General features: G+C 34.2%; 1 protein-coding gene across 1 annotated transcript in view; it reads right to left on the bottom strand.

The window, feature by feature from the left end:
* The window catches only part of LOC110369979 (G-protein coupled receptor dmsr-1), a 28,166-nt gene extending 5,170 nt beyond the window's left edge, over positions 1–22,996 (bottom strand). Inside the window, exons 1-3 of the mRNA XM_021325657.3 lie at positions 22,723–22,996; positions 5,035–5,882; positions 4,307–4,496 (exon numbers count right to left, since the gene is read on the bottom strand). Coding sequence (XP_021181332.1) covers positions 4,307–4,496; positions 5,035–5,817 — 973 coding nt within the window. The 5' untranslated portion in view covers positions 5,818–5,882; positions 22,723–22,996. The remainder of the gene's footprint in view (positions 1–4,306; positions 4,497–5,034; positions 5,883–22,722) is intronic.
* Between the last annotated feature and the right edge of the window lie 1,756 nt (positions 22,997–24,752).

The raw sequence follows: 24,752 nt of genomic DNA, 5'->3' as shown, positions 1-24,752 counted from the left end.
GTCTAGACAAAACACTATCTTATTGTTTATCGAGTAACCAATACCTAGCTAGTGAAATACTAACGATTATATAGAAACAATTCAATAAAATACACAGAATCTGCCATTATTTTGTTTATGGAATATTTACTACATTGTTAATTTTTAGGCAATTAAGTTTACCAAGAATTCGTTTTATTGTATTTACAAATACGCTAATAATGTCAATGGAATTTATATAAATTAAGTTCTAATTCAGTGTCCAAATCTATTTTGCAGTAAACACTTTTAATACCCAAAACAGTTTACTGGTAAATAGAATTTAATCCCCAATACTTCATGAATATTCGATGGTAAAACCACAGCTTACATTTCAGTACGGAAATACAGTTTTATTCTGTTAGCCACTTAACTGATCCGCTACACGGGCACTAAAGGTGCTACCGTCGAGTCCTAATTCGTTTTATCGCATCAAGAGTTCCGTCAATTACCTTAGGATCCAAGGGAGTTTAGGTATTAAGAACAACCTTAATTGCTTAAGTACCAGTTGTTTTTCTAACGTACCTGGTATCTCGAAGCTAATGTAATCTATGTATAACGTGTATGCATTATGCATGACACCTCATATGCTAATGCCTACCTACATTAAACATGTCGGAAAAACATCGGAAAATGTATTATAATAATTATGACATCATGTTTCGGATATTTTGTGATTTTCGGTTAAAATTTCAGCGACGTCAAGATACATCACATTACTTTTAAATTTTATTCATTCCTCTACTTCATAATAGACATCCCACGAGATTTGAACTGCCATTTGTATTAAACCAGTAATAAAAGGGTTATCTAACTCTATATCCATAGACGGCAGTTCGGGTAGAGCTGATTGAGAGCTTTATGACTGTTCTATCACAAAGGGCCGTATAACTGACGCTGACCTCGCTAATCTGCCCGATGGACATTTGACCACTACCGGAGGCTATGAATACCGTACTTTGAACGTAGTCTTCGCAATGGCCGACAGGAGCTTTATGACTTATTGCGAAAATTTTAGTACAGAGATACGCCTCGATAACTCAATCCTACGAAGGTTACCTATACTTCCATGCGTGAACCACTAGGTTGTGATCTGTATCTATAGAATATATACAAATTTTACACCATCACTCAAAAAAAAAGACAGAATTCAGATTAGAAAGAAATATTTTGTCCATAGCTCAAATGAAGTCAAAGCTCAAACTGATGATATTTTATTCGATCCATTTTTCAGTGTAGGTAACTAGCCATATCCGATTAGATCATATGGATGCTTCCTATATGGACAGTGGTACTACAGCGTTCCGGAGCTTCAAAAAGCTAGCCAAAGTCGACCGTGGACCGAAGCCAACACGGTTCTCATATTTAATGATTATGGTAATGAGTTTCGTCACCAACATTTTGATTGCACACACTGTACAAGTTCTTAGTTAAATCAGCAGACAGTGCATTTCAAATAGTTGACAAACAGTCTGATGAGACTGCCCGGTGGCGGCCATGTTGCATTTATATTCGTAGAAGTTAGAATATTATGCAGAAGTCCAACAATGACAAACAACAGCACCTAACTCGGAAATATTCCTTGTCAATACGGACGAATGTATTTATATATGTAGGTACAATGTTACATTAAAACAAATCAAAATGTTTACACTATCCTATAAAATGTTAACGCATTAATGCGTTATCATAACTATTTGGTAATCAGTGACGTCCTACACATAACTCTATTTATAGAGGTAATGCTTTTACAGTAAAGCTGCTAAATCGATTGTGTTGTAATTAAGCACTCAGATAGACTGTATCTGGATAAAGATTATAATTTTATCTGATTACATATAGTGACTACGTGTTGTTATATACATTAAGTTATTATCTGTGAATGTGATATTTTTAATTGTAATAATTTTTTGTTATGCTTTTGCGGATTTATGGGAAAGAATTTGTGATAGGAAGTCTCCTGGAAACGATTATACGATATTGTCTCATCTAGACCTTAATTAGTTCCAGGGAAAAACCGCGGTAGTCAAGTAGTACAGGCACAGAAAGCAGGTCGGTAAAATTTTGTATGAATTATAAATTAGTTGGGCTCAGCTTAATCTTTTCCTTTTGAAACATTAATAACATTCAGACAAATTGTTATAAATTATATAAGGGTATACATTATACAACCTACAGCCGTGTTTGCTTTGTACAGCTTTATTACGATTTGACGTGAAGATTTGGGAATAAGTTACAAGCACTACCGCCTCTGGCCCATTAACGTAAATTATTCAACTATTAAGCGACCGCTATGGTTTGAACCTATTTCTTGACCTTACAAAAGCTACATACGGGAACTAGATAATTTCCTGTATTGTTAATATACAGAGGGACACTGAAACCTACTTCAATATTTTAGAACGCTGATATTTTAAAATAAATTAAGGGAGCCACATCTGGCTTTGTTCCTACGTATGGCCTGCAACTTTTGGGATATGTAACCTTTGACCTGCGCACATTTATTATGTTTAAAAAATATATGTTGCCTTTTTACAGAATATGCTTACAACAAATGTTTCCAGTAATAACATATGATACTGTGTTTACCAGTACACCTAATTAATGCATTAAGTTATTAAAATTAATTACTCATTAGCAATAATAGCCAACATCACAGAAAATATCGTTCCATCAACCGTAGGTAAGTATATTAAAATAGTAATTTATACATTTCGGGACAAAAGCCCTTAAAATCAAATCAATCATTTTGTATGAAGTAAAAGAGTAATAGATTCCCTTTCAAGATAAAATATAAAGAAAACGAATAAGCGATTGTATCTGGGAATTAATTACGGTAGCGTGATCCCGAACTAGGCCTTCGTTTGTAATGACTGACGGATCGTTTAGTTTTATCTCTTCCGTAAGGACGCGTGTGAACGACAATCATTATGCCAAACAATGCCCAAAGCCCAAACTACTCAGAGCTATTTCCTGCCCTAAAGCAATTAATACATTTCCATCTGCTACAAGGTACGATAAGGCCGGTCACAACTTTTGTCTTTACTTTGTCTATGACTAAATCTGCAAAACTTTGTTTTGCTTGTGCGATTCTTCGTTTTGCCTATGTTTCATTCTACGAGACGATACTTTAGCACATAAGGCGAAGTACGTAATAGCTTTTGGGTACCCAGATGCTATACTTTACGTGATTGCATAAGTACCTATGTGGATTTTCTATTCTTTGCAACTGTAACAAAGAAGAAACAGGGCTTTCTAAGTTGTAGGAAAATTCTAGCGTAAATTGTCCTTTATATTCCAATTTAATCGTTAATAATATACAATATAAGTACCTAGGGGTGGTCTGTTTTTGGCACCAGAGCCCATAAAACAAGGCGGAGATATTACAGGGTCATGTCGGGAAAGTTTATCTGTTCACAAGTAGCTAAGGGTCAACCCAACACAGACATCTGGACAGATTAGACATCGTCATGTGGCTACTTGCCAAGTAATTAACGCCAATGCTATGGACTAACGGATTAAGACAATGGACACCGTTATTAAGCAATCGTGTAAATTGTAATTATGCCGTGTAATAGGTAATTACTAGGTAATTGTGGAAATTCAGACCGTTAGAGAAGATTCTAGAACGACTTAATGAATTGATCATGAGTTCTTGGGTGATATCCACGCATAGAAATTTACCCATGCATTGTAAACTGGATGTAAACGAGATTTCTTAGTAGAATGGTACTTCAGGCTATTACATGGCAATTTAACCGTATTGTTCTAAAGATACGCTCTTTTATCTTTACTTTTCTGGCAAACAGACTACGTTATGTTAAAGGCAATGTATTCTCGAATTTTTGTATTCAAAGACTGTCAATCTTGAAATAGAGACCTCACAATGCATAGTAGTTGTATCATCAATTATACGTAACATGTTCTCCGAGTCACGATGTACTGTAGATATGCTGATGTATGTATAAACAGAGCTCAACCATTCAAACTATTGACAACACACGATAATATAATGGATGGGGATAGACAATGATTTATCTACACCCTAAATAATATGTTTATTTTAATGAATTTAATTAGATAGTTTTAATAATGTTTTACTTAATTTAAGGTAACATGTATTATTTCTGAAAATATTGAAAAGTAAATAAAAGATACCCATTAATTAAAAAATACCTATAAAATACCTTGCATGCCGCATATAGTGAAATGTTAAAAATGTATATTCTACAATTCGCTAACAATTTTTTTATATAATTATGTTTCGTTATATTTAAGAAAGACTTACCAAAAGCATAATAACAGACTTGAAAGAGGTGCGGAGCTATAGCTGTGAGTAGGCCGAAGAGGGCTTGTGGTAGTTCTGTAGCTAAGAAGAGTCCAAGTAGAGCGACCAGCATCCGAGTGGTCCGGTCTGTGCGTCCACCGCCACCTCCAGCTCGCTTGCCTCCATCATCGTTCAACCGGGCTTTCTCACCCTAGACAATAAAGATGGCGAACTTTATCTTATCAACTAATGAACATAACACGACACATTAAAACTGGTCATTTTCAGAAAAAAAAACATAGTATATGATAAAACAACACTTTGAAAAGAAATTTCTCTACTGCTCGTCAGACACGTCTTCGCTCTCATAAATATATCTAAAAGCATCGGCTGACACTGAAAGCGACAAAGAAAAACAACTTATATTTTCTACTCAGTATTGTTTCTATTCAAGAGATAGTTTGAAAGCGATCCTTTGAAAGAGCTAGTTATGTTATGTACGATATTGTACATCTCATACAAGATGATCAGGAATTATATAAAGCTAATCTTCAGGTATATTAATATCATTATATGCAGAGCTTCGTAGGGTATCGAAAATCCCTCTGTGTGTAAAAGCGCGTATAGGTACCAAGAAAATGTTAACGTACCTAACAATGTACCTACAATCGATACTTGCATGACCGGGTTGTTCTGATCGAAAACCCAACTAGACCGAATACGAATACAAAATAAAAAACTGGTCGTACCTCGTTAGTTGTGATTGCAGATTTTTTCAGTAATTTTTGTCTTCTTCTATCACTCGACTTCATTTTGAGTATTAGTAGCACACTCAGTATTGATAACACTACACAAGGTATGAGCTTTATAAACACACTGTAAATCCAAAAAATAGCTGTGAGTAACTCGTTATTATCTGTCATCACTATAGCGTACTCTCGCTCCGTGCTCACTGTTGCATTCTTAATTATATCCGTATCGTTCAATGTAACGTTTTCATGCCCATTTTTCGACGAAGAAGGAATTTCTTGAATTTTCATCGCAAAATATATGGGAAGACAAAGTATTGGACACACAGCATACGCCACTCCGATAGCGATATTGGTGTTCTTCTTGTTACACAACGTCCTATTTTTTTGTGGAAACTTTATTGCTATGAACCTCCAAACAGCAAGCGTGATCGTCAACCAAATAGATATCGTATGGAAGGTTTGACTGAATATGGAGTGAAAATAGACGTAAACAGCCCATGCATATGAATTGCGATTGAGTTCTGCGCAGATATCTGTATAAATATGTAACGCCAGTGGGATGTAGTCAATCATAACAAGCAGATCAGCGACTGCCAGCCCGGTGAGGATAGAATTTGTAGATGAGATCATCTCTTTTCGACTGAGTACGGCGATGTTGACGGAATTGGCAGCACTGCCCAGCAGGCAGATGAGTAATGCGATGTACCCGTGGATGCGGACATAGGCTCGCTGGAAAGCCTGCCCCTCTGGCACGCAATACGCCACACCGTCGCCTTGCATATTTCTATTTCGTTTTGTGCCAGCCACAGACTCTTGGAAAACTATCTACAAGCCGCGTGCATTGTCTGAAAAGAAAAAAAGGTCTTACATCATTTGTCACAACGCTTATTGCTGGGAAAAATACGGCCTATTCAGTGAGGCCAATAGAAAAACCTGAGAAACCCGACCGCTGTCACTCAAAAAAGTGTATCAACGCGAGGAATAAACAAATAAAAATATCTAGGAACAGGATTTTCCGGCTGGTTGTGTTATCCGAATGTTGTCGGTTATTTATGTGTGTGCCTGCAACGGCCGGGTAATGGAATAATCATAAATAAAGTAGCGCGCGGCACTCAGGGCTGGCGCCACTTTCTCCGATTGTTCGCAACGACTGAAGCACCTCGTATTTTCTTCCCTATCGGTAAAGTGCCACACAGTTCCGGAGAGACTTTGTAAACTACTATAAACCATAAACTTCTGCAAAATGATTATTCAAATTATGCCTTCTCGGGTAGTAGTGGTTTTTTTTATAGCTTTATTTTGTTCAGAATTTAGTTTAAAACTGTGTCGACCGCAAATCACATTATAAGTAATTTATCAATTTATGTTTAAAGTTTTTATTAGATAGAGAACTTCGGTTCGATTTTGCAGGTACCTACACTATGCTTACAATAAGCAACACATAAATATGTATGAACCCACTAACTAAACAAACCATAATCCGGATACTGGAACGGACTTACAAAGTTAGCCGACATTTATTATCCTCTGAACTTACAATAAACTAACAGTTACACTGTTTATCTCTCTTCCTACTTCAATAACAATCATTTCCATAATTTGAAAATACGCAGTTGTTTTTGTTTTGATATTTTTTATTAGCCACAAAACCTTGCGACGTAGCCCTTGACTTTCAAATTACTTTACCCGTCCATGCTCACGGTATTTTAAAAATAAGTTTACATAAGAAAAACGAGTGTGTTATGTCATTCTCAAGTTCAAAGCCATTATGGTTTAGAAATTATTTGATGACGACAATACATTATACTATTGAGAAGTTGTATTTAATCTTCCTACCATTTTTACAAGTAATTCTAGGTCATGTTCTGAACCAGATGCAGCTGATATATGTATAAATGGTTTTGTTCAGTAAGTGGGCGTAACATTTTTTGTCATAGTCTACGCAATTACTAGGCTAAGTGACAAAGTTAGTTTATTGAGTACCCTCGAGTGACCAAACTAGAGCGTGCTTTTAGCTCATGTCGAGGGCTGTTCTCAGTTGACTTGACCCTGGATCTTGACAATTAAGTGGATCTGCGGACGTGTAACACGGCAGTTACGAGCTAATTACATTACCTCGCAAGGTACCTACGTCGGACATTGATACCCCCAACCCACGTTGAAGGTAAAGTAAATAAGAATATGCTTTACCATTTTCTTATTACTATAACACGCCTTAACACGGAACACGTAATTCGCTCTAACACCGCTGTAATTTCGCTGCGAAAAGGATGATGCGTTTTACCAAAAAACATTCTACTTTAGTAACACGTTCAACCTTATCGAAATTACTATTCAAAGGAACTCAGGGGACGGCACGTCCGCATCGTACGTAAAAAGATACGGGAAAAGGTGTGTCGTTTGTTAACCAACTAACTTTACCTTTCGGCCCGTTTTAATACAATTTTCGTTTTGGTTCCCTTCAAAATATTCATGTTAAATAAAACTAGTTACTGTCTAGGTTTGGATAAAAGCCAAATAAAAAACTCAATTCAATTTGGCTCTTTCATAGTCAACAACTCAACTCAGCGCCGGAACTTGAAAAGACCTAATTAATTCATTATACTGACATTTTACATTGCCAATTAAGAGTCACAAACCTGATTTAAAATTACTCTAGTTTGAAAACAAACCATCAGACATTCTGTGAATCGTAGGTAATTTCCAAGAAGTCCCTCCCTACAGACCGTCGGGCTTCATTTATAATGAATACAATTTTATAAAACCTCGTTAGAAACCAATCCATCCAATGTTTTGTTCATACCTAAACCTTTGTATTCGCAGGTCAAGTACTTCTAATTAGTGGTACCTTCTGAGGTACACACTAACTTGACGTAGACATGCTCATTTAATAACTTACAACACCTGGTGTTCTACCCGTTTTGTGTCGAGTCTGTTACGCGTGTGTAAGACATGTCCTTCATTAATTAACCGTTCCGTGTAAACTAGATGAGAAAAACAATAGACGTAGTTAGGTATATCAATCATTTGATGTTTTGCGATCTTCGCAAGTTGTCAATTACATGTCTGCTCGCTATCAAAGAACACTTCGGAAATAGGCCATTATAATAATGGGAGTCCTTAAGAAAAATAATCCAAGCACTTTGTCTTCTCAACGGGAAACATTGTCCCTTATTTAGACGTGCGTTGGCGTAACAAATGGTTACTATTACCATCAATATAGTGAACTATCACTTGGATTTTGATGGCGGCTAATGACGCAAAACGAAACACCGATTGTTGTTAGCGGAGGATTACGTCTTGAAAATTCGTCCGGTTTCACTTTTGCTGGCTTATTCACGTACGAATACGAATGTCAATTAAACAGAATGAAAAGAGACTATTTGACTCTGATCTTGTGAAGAATTATCACACGATAATTACGAGTACGTTTCACAAATGTAATTAACGATTTTTTGACATATTACGCATCGCGTCGACCCATTAAGGTGCTGGATTTTGTTCAAATAAAATGAAAGCTGTTTTATTACCTATGCATTAAAGGATTAAAAATACATTAAGAGTCAAAGGCAAACGTTTCACCCCACTCATACGGTTCGATAGGCATCAGTAAGTACTCCTACGATTACGTAAATAAGTGTGCTCCCGATCTAAAAGCTATAAAATGCAAAGAGTTTAACGCTCTAACCGCATAAACAGCGCTCTTAAAGCACTGATTAGATAACTCAAGTTCACACTGCATCAGACTGTAGTTTGAAAAGACGCGTTTATTGAGGCGTTCTACATTGACTACTAAACGATGTTATTTTGCATCAAATTCAGTTACCCACGCACTTAATTCAATTTAATACAAAACAGAGTTATTTAATTAGTTGTTCGTAAAGGATTTATGTAAATCCTCTGAATGATTAATGCAATAAAAGTATCAAAACTTGTCATTAAAATGCTTTCATAAGTAATCAGAGGCTGCAAAGTGTAAACAAAGGGGAAGAACTTTATTAAACTCAAAAATAAATTAGGTGTCTAAAATATCATTTTGTTTGACAAACAACCGAGGTCAAGGTCAATGTGAACACTTAGTATTAACCGTCGTGAACTACACAAATGATTTTACTACCAGAGCGGTTTCCCGCAGCCGCATCCCGAGGGAATCACTTCTTCGGACAAAAGTATTTTAAGTTGTTCCCTTGGTGTATGTACCTCTAGTATATATGTTGGTTCCCATTTATTTCAGTACCAAACACGTAAATGAGTTCAGTCGAGTTAGCGCTTTAACTTTCGCATTTATGAAATTAAGTAGATACGTAACTGCTAAGTACTTATTTCCGAACTTTATCAAGACTGTTGAGACATTTGCTAGCCAATTTTCATGCATTTTTGTGCAGTTTTTTGGCACAATAAGTGATAGAAATCATATTAGCGGGTACCGCCGCCGTCTCTTTCAGTGTGAACACAACTACTTAAATATTTATATGAACTTACAATTTTAAAGTCACTTTGAGCATATTTTATTAAACATTCCGTAACTTTTATCTACAACTGTAGGATTAAGTAATCTACTTTATGTAAATGAGCAAAAAAAAGTAATGGAATAATCCCCTAAGGAAATTGATGATGTTTAATAAGCATTAAGGCATATTTATGGTTCAGGCGTTGGGATCTACATTATTAGCTTTGTCCATGAATTTATATCCATGTATTTCGTATTCATAAATATGAAAGAAAACACCGGTTTGAGGTACATTTTAAGTACGAACAAATAGCGTCCACATTTTGCTCTCTAGTTAAAAGGATATAAAGTATTCCTTGCAATTTTAATGAAAACTAAATATAAAGCTTTAAGTTAACTACATTGTTGCAATTACTGCATAGTTAATGTAAATATCTAGCCGCTGCTGGTACCGCTACAGGAAAATATATATTTTTATTGAGAAGACATTTTAATTGCGTTAGTTTTTATTGAATCTATTGCAAATTGATAACAAAATGAAATTAAGTGGGTTGTTTTCTCTGTTAAAAATAATTGATTGTTACAGAGAAAAATTCTAGATTTTATGTAGCTTGTTAGTATCGTTTCTGATAACAAACACGTAATTAACGAGAGATAAAAAGCTTCTAATGTCTAACATGTATTTTAATTAATAAAGTAAGACTAAAACTTGGAATAATTGTGTTACTTGGAAAAGTTCATGGTAAATATACCTATAAATGTTTGTAGTGTTTTATAATCCATTAAAAGCTGTTTCTCGCGACACCACCCGCTTTTTATGTGGTAAACCTTGCGCCCCCACACATCATTAAAATGATTATAAGTCCTGTATATGGGTGAATATCTATCTTCATATCTCTAACCGAGAACGCATGAGAAACACATTAGTAATTACAATATTAATTAATAAGTATATAAATGCGCAGTAATACATTATTAGATAAGTGTCCTGTCAAGTGAACTTAATCCATAAATGGAATTTTCTATGAATCTCAACAAATAAATTAAGCACATATCGATTGTTAAAGACTTTGAACTGAGAGTACAAAATCACAATTTTATTAAAAGTTTATAAACTCAGCTTAAAAGAAAATTCATGCAAGTCTTGGATTGGATCATGGGCAGTTCATGGAATGGGACAAAAAATAATGATTTCTTTAAATCAATTTTCATGAAAATCTTAAAGAATGGTTTCGTGGAATCCCGCAAACTCCGCTGACGTGATTGAAGAACATAGTTACGTTAGTTAACCTGGCCGACCACTTCTTGATTAGTGTGGCCTAAGTGGAATTCCCAATACTTAGTACTTCAACTCGAAACTTTCTTGACTTTGAGAGGATTTGAACTTAATGTATTTGTTTGAGGGTTCCTAATATAACTGTCTGCTTGTTTTTATTAAAATTAAACTTTGAATACATTTTAAGTCATCAAAAATATTTGCAGTTCAAAATATACGTCTTCAAATTTTAAAAGGATCATGTGTAATTACAATCCAATTAAACCAGGATACAAACTATACATTTATTTTAAAATATAATGAGGTAAGGTTGGAAGGTCACAGGACTTCACGCTTCACGCACATCACACAGTTTCCGGAGCGTCCAAAACCTTCCCCAAAAACCACAGCACTAATCAAAGTCGGAATAAGAACAAAATTAGTTTGTTCTTTACACATACTGGCCTCGTAATTAACAATTTGACGTCTGTGCGTACGATAAAGGCGGCGAGAGGCTAAAGTTTAATTAATCCGTATTTCACCCTTATCTATACAGGCATGTGGGCATAATCTGTCGAGAGTCGCTATATAAACAATTAACTTAGATTGAGCAACCCTGAACCCGTAGATGAGCAAATTTTGTTTTCATGCCTTTCTCACTGAGTGGGTATACGAGTATACTGTGCCCAGCATTCATTTTGGCTGTGGTACGGCGAACCACAGAGTAACGAAGCGTTATTGCCTAAACAAATACCGAACTAATGAAAAGTTGACCCACCGTTGAAAAACAACAAAAACTACTTTGATACTGACCTATTTACTTTTTTTTTGGAATTTATTCTATGTTTGTGACAGGTTGGTGGTGAAGTTAATACTTTAGTGGGAGGCACTAAAGAGGATGCAAAGTAAAACCGGAGACGTCCAGCATACTGCATATTAATGCGGAAACTTGAATTTTCCTTCGACGGCAGAGATTTTAGTCCAATTTAATTTAATTTTTCATCTACAGGTTGCATTTCTACATTTAAATGTGTTGTAAAATAATTTCAATGTGACACTTCTTTAATATAAACATTTGGATTGCTGTTATGAATAGAAGTAATTTGAAAAGGTCTCAAGTATAAATGATTTATTTTCAACAGCATTGAACCTCGACTGATTTAATTTGATTTATTCTATGAATTTAAAAGATTATCCTGTTTTCAACTAGAAGTTCAAAATTTTTATTTTATACATTGAATAATAAATTAAAAAGTGAAATAAATTGAATTGTTTGTTAAAAATAAACAAATCTAAACATAGAAAAATCTTGTTTACTCGAGAGGGACCGAAAACACTAGAAATTGTTGTTCCTACTTATAAAGTGTTGCACCTTGAAGTCTTCATGTTTCAATTTTATAATAAACGTCAACTCTGGGAAATAATTTCCAAGGGTTCTCACTGCGACGGCAAACTGTAGCAAAACAACTGGAAACTGCGCCGTAACCATCCTGTCAAAGTAAAACAAAATGATCTACTTGTGGACTATAATAAAGACATTTATTTTTCCTTATTTCACTCGTGTTCATGATATAAACTCAATTTGTAAACATTTTTGTTGCCATAAATCTGCATCACACATCATTCTTTTCTCATTTCATCCCCATAATGTATAAAATATGAAGTAAAATAAATCCCGTATCTAATATATTTCGTTGCTCTTGCACACGTGCTTAACGTTTTAAAATGTAACCATATGACAAAATAGTTCACCGATAGAATGTATGTAACTTTTATAAAAGAGATAGTCATTATGATTCTGAGAAAAATACAAGTACTAATGTAGGAACCATTTGTGTGGTACACGGGCGTGATAAATTAAATCACGTCACTAGCAAGTACTGCGATACCCCTTTTTACGAGGATACACCAAAGGCCATTATGAAAGTGGGTTTAGGTACACCTAGGTAAACATAGGTCCTTATTAAGTTTACATTACTTACTTATGTAAGTTAAGGTTCGCTAATAACATAGCTAAGTTATTATTATTACGTAATGAGTAGGTAGTAGGGCCTGATGCTATAATGTGGAATATACGCTGTCGTAATTTCGATGATTCCTAGCAGATATTTACTCAGCTGCTCAGATTGAAATAAATGTCTTTTGATGGTTATCCATAAGTAGTTCCTTGAACGATACATCATTGGAAAACAAATGGGAAACATTATGACAGACATTATGCATTACACCTGATCGTTTTTTATTTATATTTTTAACATTATTACTTAGACCACGTTATAAACTAGATAACAATGTTTATATTAAAGTTTTCATTTGAATCTATTGTCATTATTATAAGCCGAAAAGATGCCATATTGTTTTCTCAGCTCAGACTTCTATTTTAGAAAACATTTGGAGACAATGAAATTCTTGCAAATATGTGGTTTTTCCACAGCAAATGAATGAACTCTCTGGAGGTTTATAATATTTATTTTACTTGTGGCTTTTGTTGGAAAAGCCTTTGTGACAATAACGTTTTCATAAAATTTTCTGTCTGAATTACTTCTAGTTAGTGTCAATTAACTATTGCCTTTATTGCTATAGGTTAGTACATAATATACTGTCGAGAAATTAAAATATTTTTTTTATCTCAAATACTAATTGTCACTTGTTCTAAATATAAAATAAAAAAGACGTTCTGAATTCGTATAAGTAGTAATAAATCAAACACAGTAAATAGACTGACTATTTATTTGTGCTGCTAAAACGAAGCTTCATTAAAAGCTACACACAGGCAAAGAAAACGCCTTATACGTACACAGATAAAACGGCTCACTGATCAATCGACGTAAATCGCTCTTTGCCTCAGAAGTATGTGAATGATGAAGTTTAATTAAAGTGCGCGAGAACGTTAAAGGAATAGTCTCGGCAAACCTTACCGATATTAGTTAAGTACGTTAATTTAACGGATACCAGGCATTACACCCCACTGAACTTGCTAATACGTTCTGTTGATTATGTAACGCAATAAAAACTAAATAGGTGCCTGTAGGTAGCTATTTGCTGTATAATTTCATTCTTTGTTCCTATTACCTACGTGAGAAAATGCCATCTCTTACACGAGAACTAAGAAAGCCATAAACTTGATAATGTATGGCTTTGATATCGTAATATCTTAGATAAGTACAAAGTAGCTCGTCTCAGGCAATATATCTAATACCGCAAACAGTGCAGTGGTCTCTCAATTTAATCAGATGAGAATATCTCTTGTTCAATCCCATTCGCTTTATTGCAATTCAATGCTATACAATATGTTCAAAGATATCTACCAAACACAAATCTTTAAACCACAGTACAATGATGTATTATATTTTCCATTTAATTAATTCAGCCTTTATAAGAGATAAAACAATTTAACAAAGTCAGCAGCTAAGATACCTGCTTTGTTAAGCTCAATTTACGATTAAAAGTTTTATCCTCATTTGTAAAACATTAATTTCAAAATAAAGATATAATTTATTAGACCAGCATTATTTCATAAAATGGTTGAAATTTCAAAAAAATATGTAAAATTACGCTCTCAAAAAGCAATAAATTAATAAAGAATTCGTTTTGGGGTCATCTGTATAATTACCATTGAACGGCGTTCAGGCAGTGATGCAGGCATTTTTATGAATGAAAGTGTGTCCCTGGTGTCGTAGGGTAACACAAAAGCCACACCTAATGTGTGTGGCTTAATTTTACACATAGGTGGAGCCGTCTATATATTACTAAATGTGGACCGAAGTGGCGCTGCGGTTTCCCTCACAATCGCGCCACGTAACGTGTCTGTGCGGTACACAGTTCCTAAGCCCAACAAGAGCTTTGAAAGCTCTGAATTTAGCACTTTGGTAAACTTCTATTAGAAATTACCGAGTGAAAAGTAGCATTTTAATTGAAAAGTGAAGCTACCTGGTGTGGGCAACGTAAAATGTAAAGGAAATAAATTCATGACTCCTAAATAAGCTCACAAAATTAAATTCATTCATAGTATGCAAAACTGACGCTGAATCTCAGACAGCAGACGACCCGTTCATTTTATAACTAATTAAGAGAGGCTGTATCGTGGCTTGCATACTGATTCTATTAGTTCACGCATGTGTTAATAATCTCTTGCCCTTGGGATTAGTTAACACGAACGTGTGAAATCTTCGGGACAATCATTTTCATGGGTGTAATTAAAACGGCCTTTGGGTATTTTAGAAGCACCAAATTGCTCATTAGGTACCCTAAGGAATCCTTTGTGTGCATTTCTGAATTAAGTACCTATGAATATATGTATCTAGAAGATAATGTCTCTTGGCATTATATATAGGTACCTACCTACTCTTAAATCCCTGTAAAATTTTAATTTGTGAATTTCACGAAATGATAATTGTTGGTTCTTTCATATATCCTGCTGGCCACAATATTCTGAAGCCAATATTTAGATCGTTTAAAAAACCAAATTGAGCTGTCTTTATCATAATGAAGTTTCCATATTTTATCCGCTTCTTCACTTCTGTACGATTTCGATTTTACCATTGTGTTATACAAAGAACAGACGTAATGAGACACTCGGCCGCATACACCTTGAGTTCAAAGCGGTTGGCATTGAGATAAGGTACACCTTATGGGAGAGGGCTGTAAGCCGCTCACTGAATGTCGGTTGAGAGTTGAGAGCAGCTTGTTATAATACTTAGTCGACCACAGTCACTACTAGGAAGCGGGATTTTCCGATACAGGTCGCTTCTGATCTTTTTTTATGCCTTTTTAATAAGTACTGCCTACCGAATCAAAATTGTAAGAAAAATCACTCGACAAATAAAAAATGTAAGAGGTTTATTAATTGATGTATTTACATGTAAAGGTACACAAACTGGTAACAATATGAACACAGTAAAGGAAACGGCAGCTAATTAAAGTTCCGAGCGTGTGCCCTACATTTTACAGATTCAAGGACCGCGTGTAAACAAGTTCAGTCGATCGTATCCAATTGCTGTATAAACTTTAAAAGGTTATACCAATAATGTCATGATTGTTGCTAAGCCATTGTTTTGTGCCATTTTAATTGAGCATAATCTTTAAAGGTTTTGAGTACTAGCAGGTTAGATGCGATTGTTTGAGTAGAAGTATTCACCTTTAGTTAGATCGGAACCTACCACGCTATACACGAAGTCTCTAATCATCCATCCTCCGAGCCTTTTCCCAAGCTATGTTGGTTTCGGCTTCCAGTCTAACCGGATTCAGCTGAGTACCAGTGCTTTACAAGAAGCGCCTGCCTATCTGACCCCCTCAACCCAGTTACCCGGGCAACCCGATACCCCTTGGTTAGACTGGTGTTAGACTTACTGGCTTCTGAGTACCCGTAACGACTGCCAAGGATGTTCAATGAATGACAGTCGGGAGTTTAACGTGCCATCCGAAACACAGTCATTGGTGTCTAAGATATACTTACGGCCAGTTTCTTCATCAAAAGTTAAAGTTAAAGTTATGGCTAAAGTAATGTCTAAAGTAAAAGTAACGGTTAAATTAAATTTTTCGATTAGTTTTGCTGTCACTTTAGCCTTGAAAAAACGAATTTGACCGTAACTTTTACTTTAACCATAACTTTAACTTTAACTTTTGATGAAGAAACTGGCCGTTAGACACCAATCTCTCTAAGTCTCTAATATTAAAACGAAATATTTTTATGCAATATTTGAAATAATAATATGGAAACTTAAATAAAACGTAAAATACCTTATTAGATTATACAAAATCTGATTAGTACCTATAAAGATCCAGCTAAAGCCAAACTTTTATTGTTCTGCTTCTGGTAAGTGTTTTCTGATAGAATCTAAATCCGAAACTGTAGTCATTAGTAAACTGTCTACGACAAATTGTAGATAATGATATTGTAATGTTAGCTTTAGGGGAAACGAGATGAGATGAAACGAGTCAAAGACAATAATAGTTTCGTAGTTATTCTTTCTATTACATTATTTTAACCGCAATCATTGGGACGGTCATAACAGATATTCTACTTAAAGAAAGTTTTCCTCGAAATATACCCACATTTTGTCAGTTATTATAAGAGAAAGGTTAAAGTTCAATGACCTCTGAGTATTGTTTTCCCATCAAAACTATAAGTAAATATGATAAAAGTAAAATTATCATCGTCTATCATCACAGATGAGTGGATCACCATAATTTGAAAGATGAACGTGGAACAACATTCGTGATTGACGCAGATGCCGCGAGCTACGTAGATGTCATGTTGGTACATAAGGGCAGACTATCGGAAGACCCTTAATATATTCCAATCACGCGTCCCACTATCGACTAACCTACACGCCAGGCAAGATGAACCTCCGGCACAGCACTGAATAAATCAAAATCGAAAATTACATCCGTCGTTCAAACAGAATTTCGACAATTTCTTTTTCAGAGTTTGCTGGTCTACATCCATAAAACTGTAACTTTAACAGGAACAATAAGAGTGCCTTTGTTCTCTGCTACTCAAATACCATTGACATCGCGGAATTTCTTGTATCTGTGTAAAAGCTTGTCTACCCAAGTATCCTCAAAAATTTGAAATTACGACGTTGAAGCTGGTTTATGAATTTTTCACTTTGTATTACTTTGTAATGATATTCTCACAAACAAGTTTGAAGTCTTGAGATTTTTGGTGGTGCACGTTGAAAAATGCCTGACTTGTCTTTAAAACAAAGTAAAGTAACTTTCCTCTATTCTAAGCACTAAATAAGTGAACTTTTTATGTTGTAGTCAAATTCATGAATAGGTCTCTGTCTGACAACGTTCACGTACCTATAACTATACGTTGCCTTCATCTAAGTATGCAAGTGTACAATACCTACTCGGAATATAAACTATGATTATTTTTTCACCTTATTTACTATACTTGAACAACCAATATCATGCATAAGTCATGAAACAATTGTCATGTCTCGACAGTGAATTTTCACTGACAAATCCAAACGACACGCATTTTCACTCAGCAGATTTTTCCCTATTTTTCGCAGCTACATTACTTGTCAACAAACTAAGGGAACTACTTCATTTATACTCTATCGTATGCCACTTTGCTTGAGCCAAAAAATATTTACTTTTACCGCTTTCCAGATACTAAGTTTACGATATAATTGTATTCACCTTTATAACTTTTACCTGGGATGGTGTGTAAGAACTCGTTTGAAATACTTACCAATAATATCGAAATTTCAAATTAGTGGGAATACATTTCTGCCATACTTTGGTAATATTCAGAACATTTGGAGATACTAGACTTTGATAACAAAATTACACATACGTTTTACTTATCATACATACGTGTGTTTACGCCTTCCTTTGGGCACATTAGCACGCTACATTACGTCTCATACGTAATAAAGTTAAATTTTATGTTTAAAGACCATCGTAAGCATAAATTAAACGGGCATCAGTAATTAATCATTTAATTTCGACAAAAATTAAGATGTAATTTAAAGTTTAATCTCTTGGTTTCACCTAAATCACTAAGGCTCCGTAATTTATTGAAATTGTCCTGGAGACAGCCACTCGAATAAATCTTAATTCAATAACATTTATTAGAAATAAGAATATTACATTACAAAGCAATTCAGTGTTGCCTATTTTTTTAAAGTTTGCCACCCTATTCATCATACTTTTTATTTCCAAATCCTATACAAACATTCTTTGTATTCAAAGAAAATGCTGTAGGTACTTCTAAAGAAAAAGATTTAAAAAATATCTTAACTAACAGTAGGAACTTACTTATAAATATAGATCGTTATTTTTTCTCATAACACTTAAGTAATTAATATTTTATTTATAGAAATTATGAAGGCACGTTAATGGATATTAAACGCGTTGACACTTTGTTTTATTTCAACAAGTAAGAAGAATTTTATTTCAAGAACTTTGCAAAATATAAACAAAAGCGGTCCAACAATACTTATCTTTTGTTTTGATTGTCCTGAGAGTTGCTAAGAACGGGGACTCTTGAGTTTATCGCCCAAGACCTAGTCAGCCTAGTTACAGATTCCTATCAGATCACGAGTAAGTCTATCGATAAATATAGGAAGCCTTCTTTGTTCTTTATCAATCCTAACGTGACCCAGCACCAAATCATGCATTTATCCACTGGCTTATGTTTACCGTAAAATGAAATGGATATGATTAGATTTAACAATTTGTAAGGCATGTTTACCTAAACCCAATATAATCCGTGTTATAACGAGTTTTAGAAATTAGCCTGCCTCTTCGTATAAATAACTTTCAAGCTAAGAACACTTTATGAAATATAAAGCTCTTTTGATGAACGAATTTGTGTGTTTTCTTTTGGTTCGAAATCCAAAACCAGAACAGACGCTAGTTGATAGTTCAAAGATATTTTTTACAATAGTCGGTTAGAATTTGCTTCAAATCCAACGGAATGCTGAATCATAGAGAATTAGTCGCATGAATAAACTTCGCTGAGATGTTCGGTCTATTATCCATATCTCTAATATGAAAAGGTTTCGGTTCTATACCTACGAATAATGTGAATTGTTCGTGGATTAAAGCAAATTGGTCATCCGTGATCTATTACAGTCAATTTGTCAGATCTTACTTAGAAAGGACACGGTCTAAGTTTGGAACTCAAGTAATGCGATGGTACAAAATAATTCAGTGAACTAGACAACAAACAAATGTGTCGTGGACTTTTTTGTTCCCATTCTTTCACGTTAGCCCCAGGTAAGCTGTTAGGTACGAGCTAAGGCTTTTACGTAATGGTTTAAAGTAGGTACTTAGTTACTTACCTGTAAAAGTTCTTTGTTTTGTCTAGGAATACTGGGCGATCTTTTTCAAATTTTACTTTACTAATAGTGGAATATGGCACTAAATTAAAACTGCATCTAAAAAAATAAACCCCATAGTATAAGTAACGATATTGAAAAATTGAAGTGTCGAAATTGAAGCCAGTGATTTAAAGATTTCATTAAGACGCAGTTTAAAGTTAGAACACAAATTCAATCTGTCTAGTTTCCTTTAATACTGTCTTAGTTGCGAAGGATTTAAGTGCAATTACCTACCTATTTCCTCCAGGAATTGGACCACAGACACTTGGGACTGTGACTTATCTCTCCTTTAAATCACTGTATTTTAATTAATTGTGTTCAATTTTTTTAACTGGCACGTAATTTAATTATTGAAAGTATTAGTTGTTGTCTTCACTGTGACATTTTTATGTTATTCTCAAGAAAACAAGAAATTAAGTAGGTAATAATGCTAGGTTTATGAGACATGCGATGTTATATATGTAGTCAATAATTTTTTCAATATTTCGTGTGAGGTTCTTTGTAAATTTTAATGTTTCGTCGTTCCCGTCACTATTTACTCACAAAATTACATTAAATTTTAATTATCTCGTCTGCGGAACGTTAAACACTCTTATATGAGGTAAGATGCATAATGTACTCTGTGTTAAGTTCTATTTTAAAAAAAGTTAGGTATCTTAGTGATCAACTACAGAACGTTCGATGTAGTTTGCTCCGAAAGCTATCACGTGCCAAATCAAACAGTATTAGTCGCATGAGTGCACTTTAGTTAGACATATCTGATTAATGTTTGCCACGTCTATACAATGTGAAATGATTTTACCAGGAAAAGTTCTATCAAATATCAACGACGACCTTGTACGTAATTTGAAGGATAACGAAGAAAATCATTTTCCAATAAGGCGCCATACTTGCTACTCAGGTTAAACAATTGTGCGTTAAGCATTTTTAGACAGGTAACTTATTTTTCATCTCCTTGATATTTGTCTGTAAAAAGGAAATACAATATCTTTTTTACTGGGTTTTTTTTCTCCCTTTGTACCTAATAGTCAGGAATAATTATTCAAAACTAAGTGCAGAATGAGTTCTATTAAAAGTAACTTAATGTCGTCCGTATTTAACTTTAGTCTCTCTTAGAAAGTTGTTGTTCTTTAAATAATTTATTAATTAAATTAAAAGCAAGTGACCTGCAGTTTGGCGACATAACAAAAAAAACGATCTATCTTTGACCTATCATGTTCGTTAAATGAAATTGAAAATCTTCGTGATTTAATAATATTTGTGTCCAGTAATATGATGAGACAGAAGTGAAGGCAAATGGGTCGCGAAGGTTAATAACACTACAACCATTAAATAGCAACTAAAATTCTAAAATATATTTTTCATAAAGCTTCTATTTATTTTCTTCTTAATTGATTTCTTTTCCAAACAATTCTTAATTGTTCTTACATAAGTAACGAATATTTTTGATGTAGTTTTCTGTTATGACAATGCTAAATAACATTCTTCTCTGATTACGAGTTGTTATGTGCGCCTAGCAGAAAACATATTAAAGTTTTCACTGATTATGCAACTAATAAGAGGGAAATATCTTAATGACGAACAATTTTTCAGAAAAGAATATAATGTCCATAGAACCTTAGAAATTAAATAAATAATTTATTGGCTTTAATTATGAATGAACAAATAAATTATTTTTTGAAATTAAAGATTTACCACTTCTAACAGTGACTCAGTAGGGTTGGCATTTTCAGTAACTATTCAGAGCTCCTATAAACAAGTGCGTGTATTCTAAAATTAATGTTATAAAAACAACAGATAAATTCTAATGTTTACTTGAGATAAAAATACCGGATGCTATTTGTTTACACGATTAATTCTAGTTTAACGCCTACCTTGTCGGTTTGAATGCATTTGTTAGTTATTTTTCTTCCTGTAAGATATATTGCATCAAGTTATCAAAGAATGAGGAAAGTACTTTCAAAGTGCTGCTCGATGTAAAAGTTGAAATTGAATGTTCTTTTTTAAATATTTATGTTACATGCAGATTCAGATTAGGTACACTGCAGTTTTATATTTTTATCTAACAACGAAATTCTTGCAATCTACCCAATAAAAATAATAGTTTGGTTTCTTTCATCTCAAATATCAGCCTGCACTTGGAAGTTTTCCTGAAAAATAAACGTATGTAGTCGACGCGTATCGTATACGAAAATTCTGAACATTTGGGTAATTTAATACTATCGATGCATATCATTTCCCAATATTTATTTTTTTGCGAAATAAACTAGAACGAATAGCCCTTACATTTTTATTAGAAGGTAAAATATCTCTACACATTTATCAAGTTTCTGAAAAGTTGTATGCGTAAACTAATTTAAGTGATACCACCAGGCACTTAAGGAATGTTCTCTAACGGAAACATGAAACGTTGACTAAGTGTACCTACTTAAACTTATTTAAAAGATACAACAACACCAACATTTCCATTAGCAAACACCTTCTTTGCTTATAGAAATTGCATTTATAAGCGGGATAAAATGAAGTCCTTGACATTTTACAACGTCGAGAAAAATATCCGGAAAATCATAAAATTGAAAAAAATGTCCCATCTTTATCACAATACCGTCGACGTACCATAAAATAAGTTCGAAGTATTGTGATCCCCAAATAAGCAGGTATTCAATTCTCCCTATCCGTAAGGGTTATCCAACGAAATATGTGAAAAGGTGGATAGTGAAGTACTATCGGGGACCCTTAGAGAGCCATTAAGATTCTCATACAATAACCTCTATAGTGCTCGAAGCTGTATTGTTTGTTATGTTATTCAATTCTTGAATATATAACAACTTCCTACTTTTATATCAGGACCATGTTCGAGACTTAATTTGCCTCTTGGGATCATAATTCATGCAAAGGCGTCGTTATCACAGTTAATTAAATTGGTGTGATAGACACTTAAGTGCATAAGCCATTAACATAAATAAATATAACGTAGTATATAAAGGTCGATAACATTATGGATACTACTCTGATTTTATCGGTTCAAATGAAATGATTTCCTAGTTGTTTTTTATTGCGCTAGTAATTTAAACCGTTGTGCTATTATTTACGAAAAAAACTAATCAAAGTGTTCGAATTCAATATAAAACAATACTTACACGTTATTCTTCAATTGTAAACTTAAACATCACAAAATTAAATTGATCATCATCACAATGATTAAAAAAACATCATTCGATTTTTACTAAACTAAACTTCATCTCATGAAAACTTGTCTAATATATTAGTTTTGTTGATATACGATACACTGTAAGAACCTTATGTGCATGAAAATAATTCATCGTAACTTTTTACGGAGCGTTGGTTCGTGACTGTAGCGGCAAGCGTCAAGGCGAGTCGGGGACCGCGTGTTACCGCTCGGCGCGTCTCATACTGACTGGTCGGAGCGGTATACGCTAGGTTTACTGAAACCAATGTAGCGGCAACTCTCAATGCTTTCCTCTTGACACTTGCCACCCCTAACTCGAGAGTTGATGTTTTGAGATCATAAGTGATGAGGTATTCAGACAAGTGCCAAACATTTTTGTTTTTTTATCATAAATAATTTTTTGGCAGTAGGGTGGTTGAAAATACTGTAAAGTGTCAGTTATTAAAAAAGCCCAGAAAAAAATAAGTCTCATCGATCGAGTTTCGGATCCAATCGTTTCAGGTGAAAACAGTTTCTATTTTTGTAAATATCCGTAATACCTACAGTTTTTCCAAGTTTGCCTGAGATTCTATTTCCTTCTCTAGGGAATTTTAGGGAAATATAGCAAAGAGAAATCTATCAGTTCTATCTAGGTAATTGATGTATTAGTTACCCGATAATGTGTTATCCGAAACGTCACTAACATTTTCACGGATTTGGTCATTAAAATAACTTATCTATAAGCTTATGTGATACTCAAAAATATATTTATTTACACTGAAAGCTAGCTGTGAAACAGTTGAATAAACAATGATGTGTGCCGATGAATGCTATGAAAATTATGTTTACACTCTACAAGTTTTTTCTTAGTCATGAAATCATGGACTCCAGTTAAGTGACAAGCAATGATAGCCAGAGCGAGGCTTGATGACACGATTTTTCAGCTCATGAAAACAATTTTGAGAGTAAACAAAATAAAAGTTTATTTATTTTAAGAGGAATTCGAAAGTTTCTGTAGAAATCTTTCATCAAAGTACAATTTCCATTTTACATCAACAATTTTATTGGTAGATAACAATTTTCATTCGTTTAATCAGGCCGTACTTTTAAGTTTTCCGTATTACAAACGTCGGATTCCGGGAGCCGGGAATAAGAGGAATATTGTAATTAAATATTTCTTTTGAAACCTATTGTTGATATTTTTTCATTTTTGTTAATAACGTGAATCATGTAGTTGATATTTCATATTATGAACTAAAAAGACTTCTAGACAATTTACCCCACCAAAAAAACTAAACTAAACAAAATAGGTTAATATCAAACAATAAAACAGTTTAATAAGTGAAAGAAGTCCTCCACATACGTGTAGCACCTAAATGAACAAAATGGATCTACTTTCATTCTACGTAGAGCACCTTAAGGGGCATTTTTTATCCTTCCAAGCCTGGTCTAAAGCCGGCCACGTTTCCGAAGCTGTAAAACGTGAAATATACTCTTCAATATCCGTCGGCTGGAGGCGGCTGCCGACGTCGGTAGCTCCACTGGCCACCCACTCGTCTACCACATTTAATTGTTACAAGTTACTTGGTCGTTGTTTAAAACTCTCGTGTCTGCTTAACCATTACTTATGCTATAAATAGATTATAGACATTGTCCTTTTGACTTTGTTAGTTCGATTGAGATAAAATCAGATGTAAAAATATAAACCAAGAGAAGGAAATAGAAGCGCTTTAGTTATGAGTAAGTATTCCTTCAAGATGAAATTAAGAGGGCTATCACAAATTTTCGAGTTTTATACGAGTTTTGATGCGTCATTACGCTTTGGATATAGTCACAAAAAAAAAAACAAAAATAAGATTAAGAAAGTTTGATCATTTATCTTGGGGCTGTTTTCAATAAATATTTTAATTTGTCCACGTACATCAGTAAAATCTTTGTCTCTGCAAAGGATGTTTCATAAAATGTTGCTTTTGGGAATCTTTTGATGCTTCAGTACTACGA

Source organism: Helicoverpa armigera, chromosome 9 (genome assembly GCF_030705265.1).
Source record: "Helicoverpa armigera isolate CAAS_96S chromosome 9, ASM3070526v1, whole genome shotgun sequence".
NCBI lineage: Eukaryota > Metazoa > Arthropoda > Insecta > Lepidoptera > Noctuidae > Helicoverpa > Helicoverpa armigera.
This window is presented reverse-complemented; position numbering and strand designations above follow the sequence as displayed.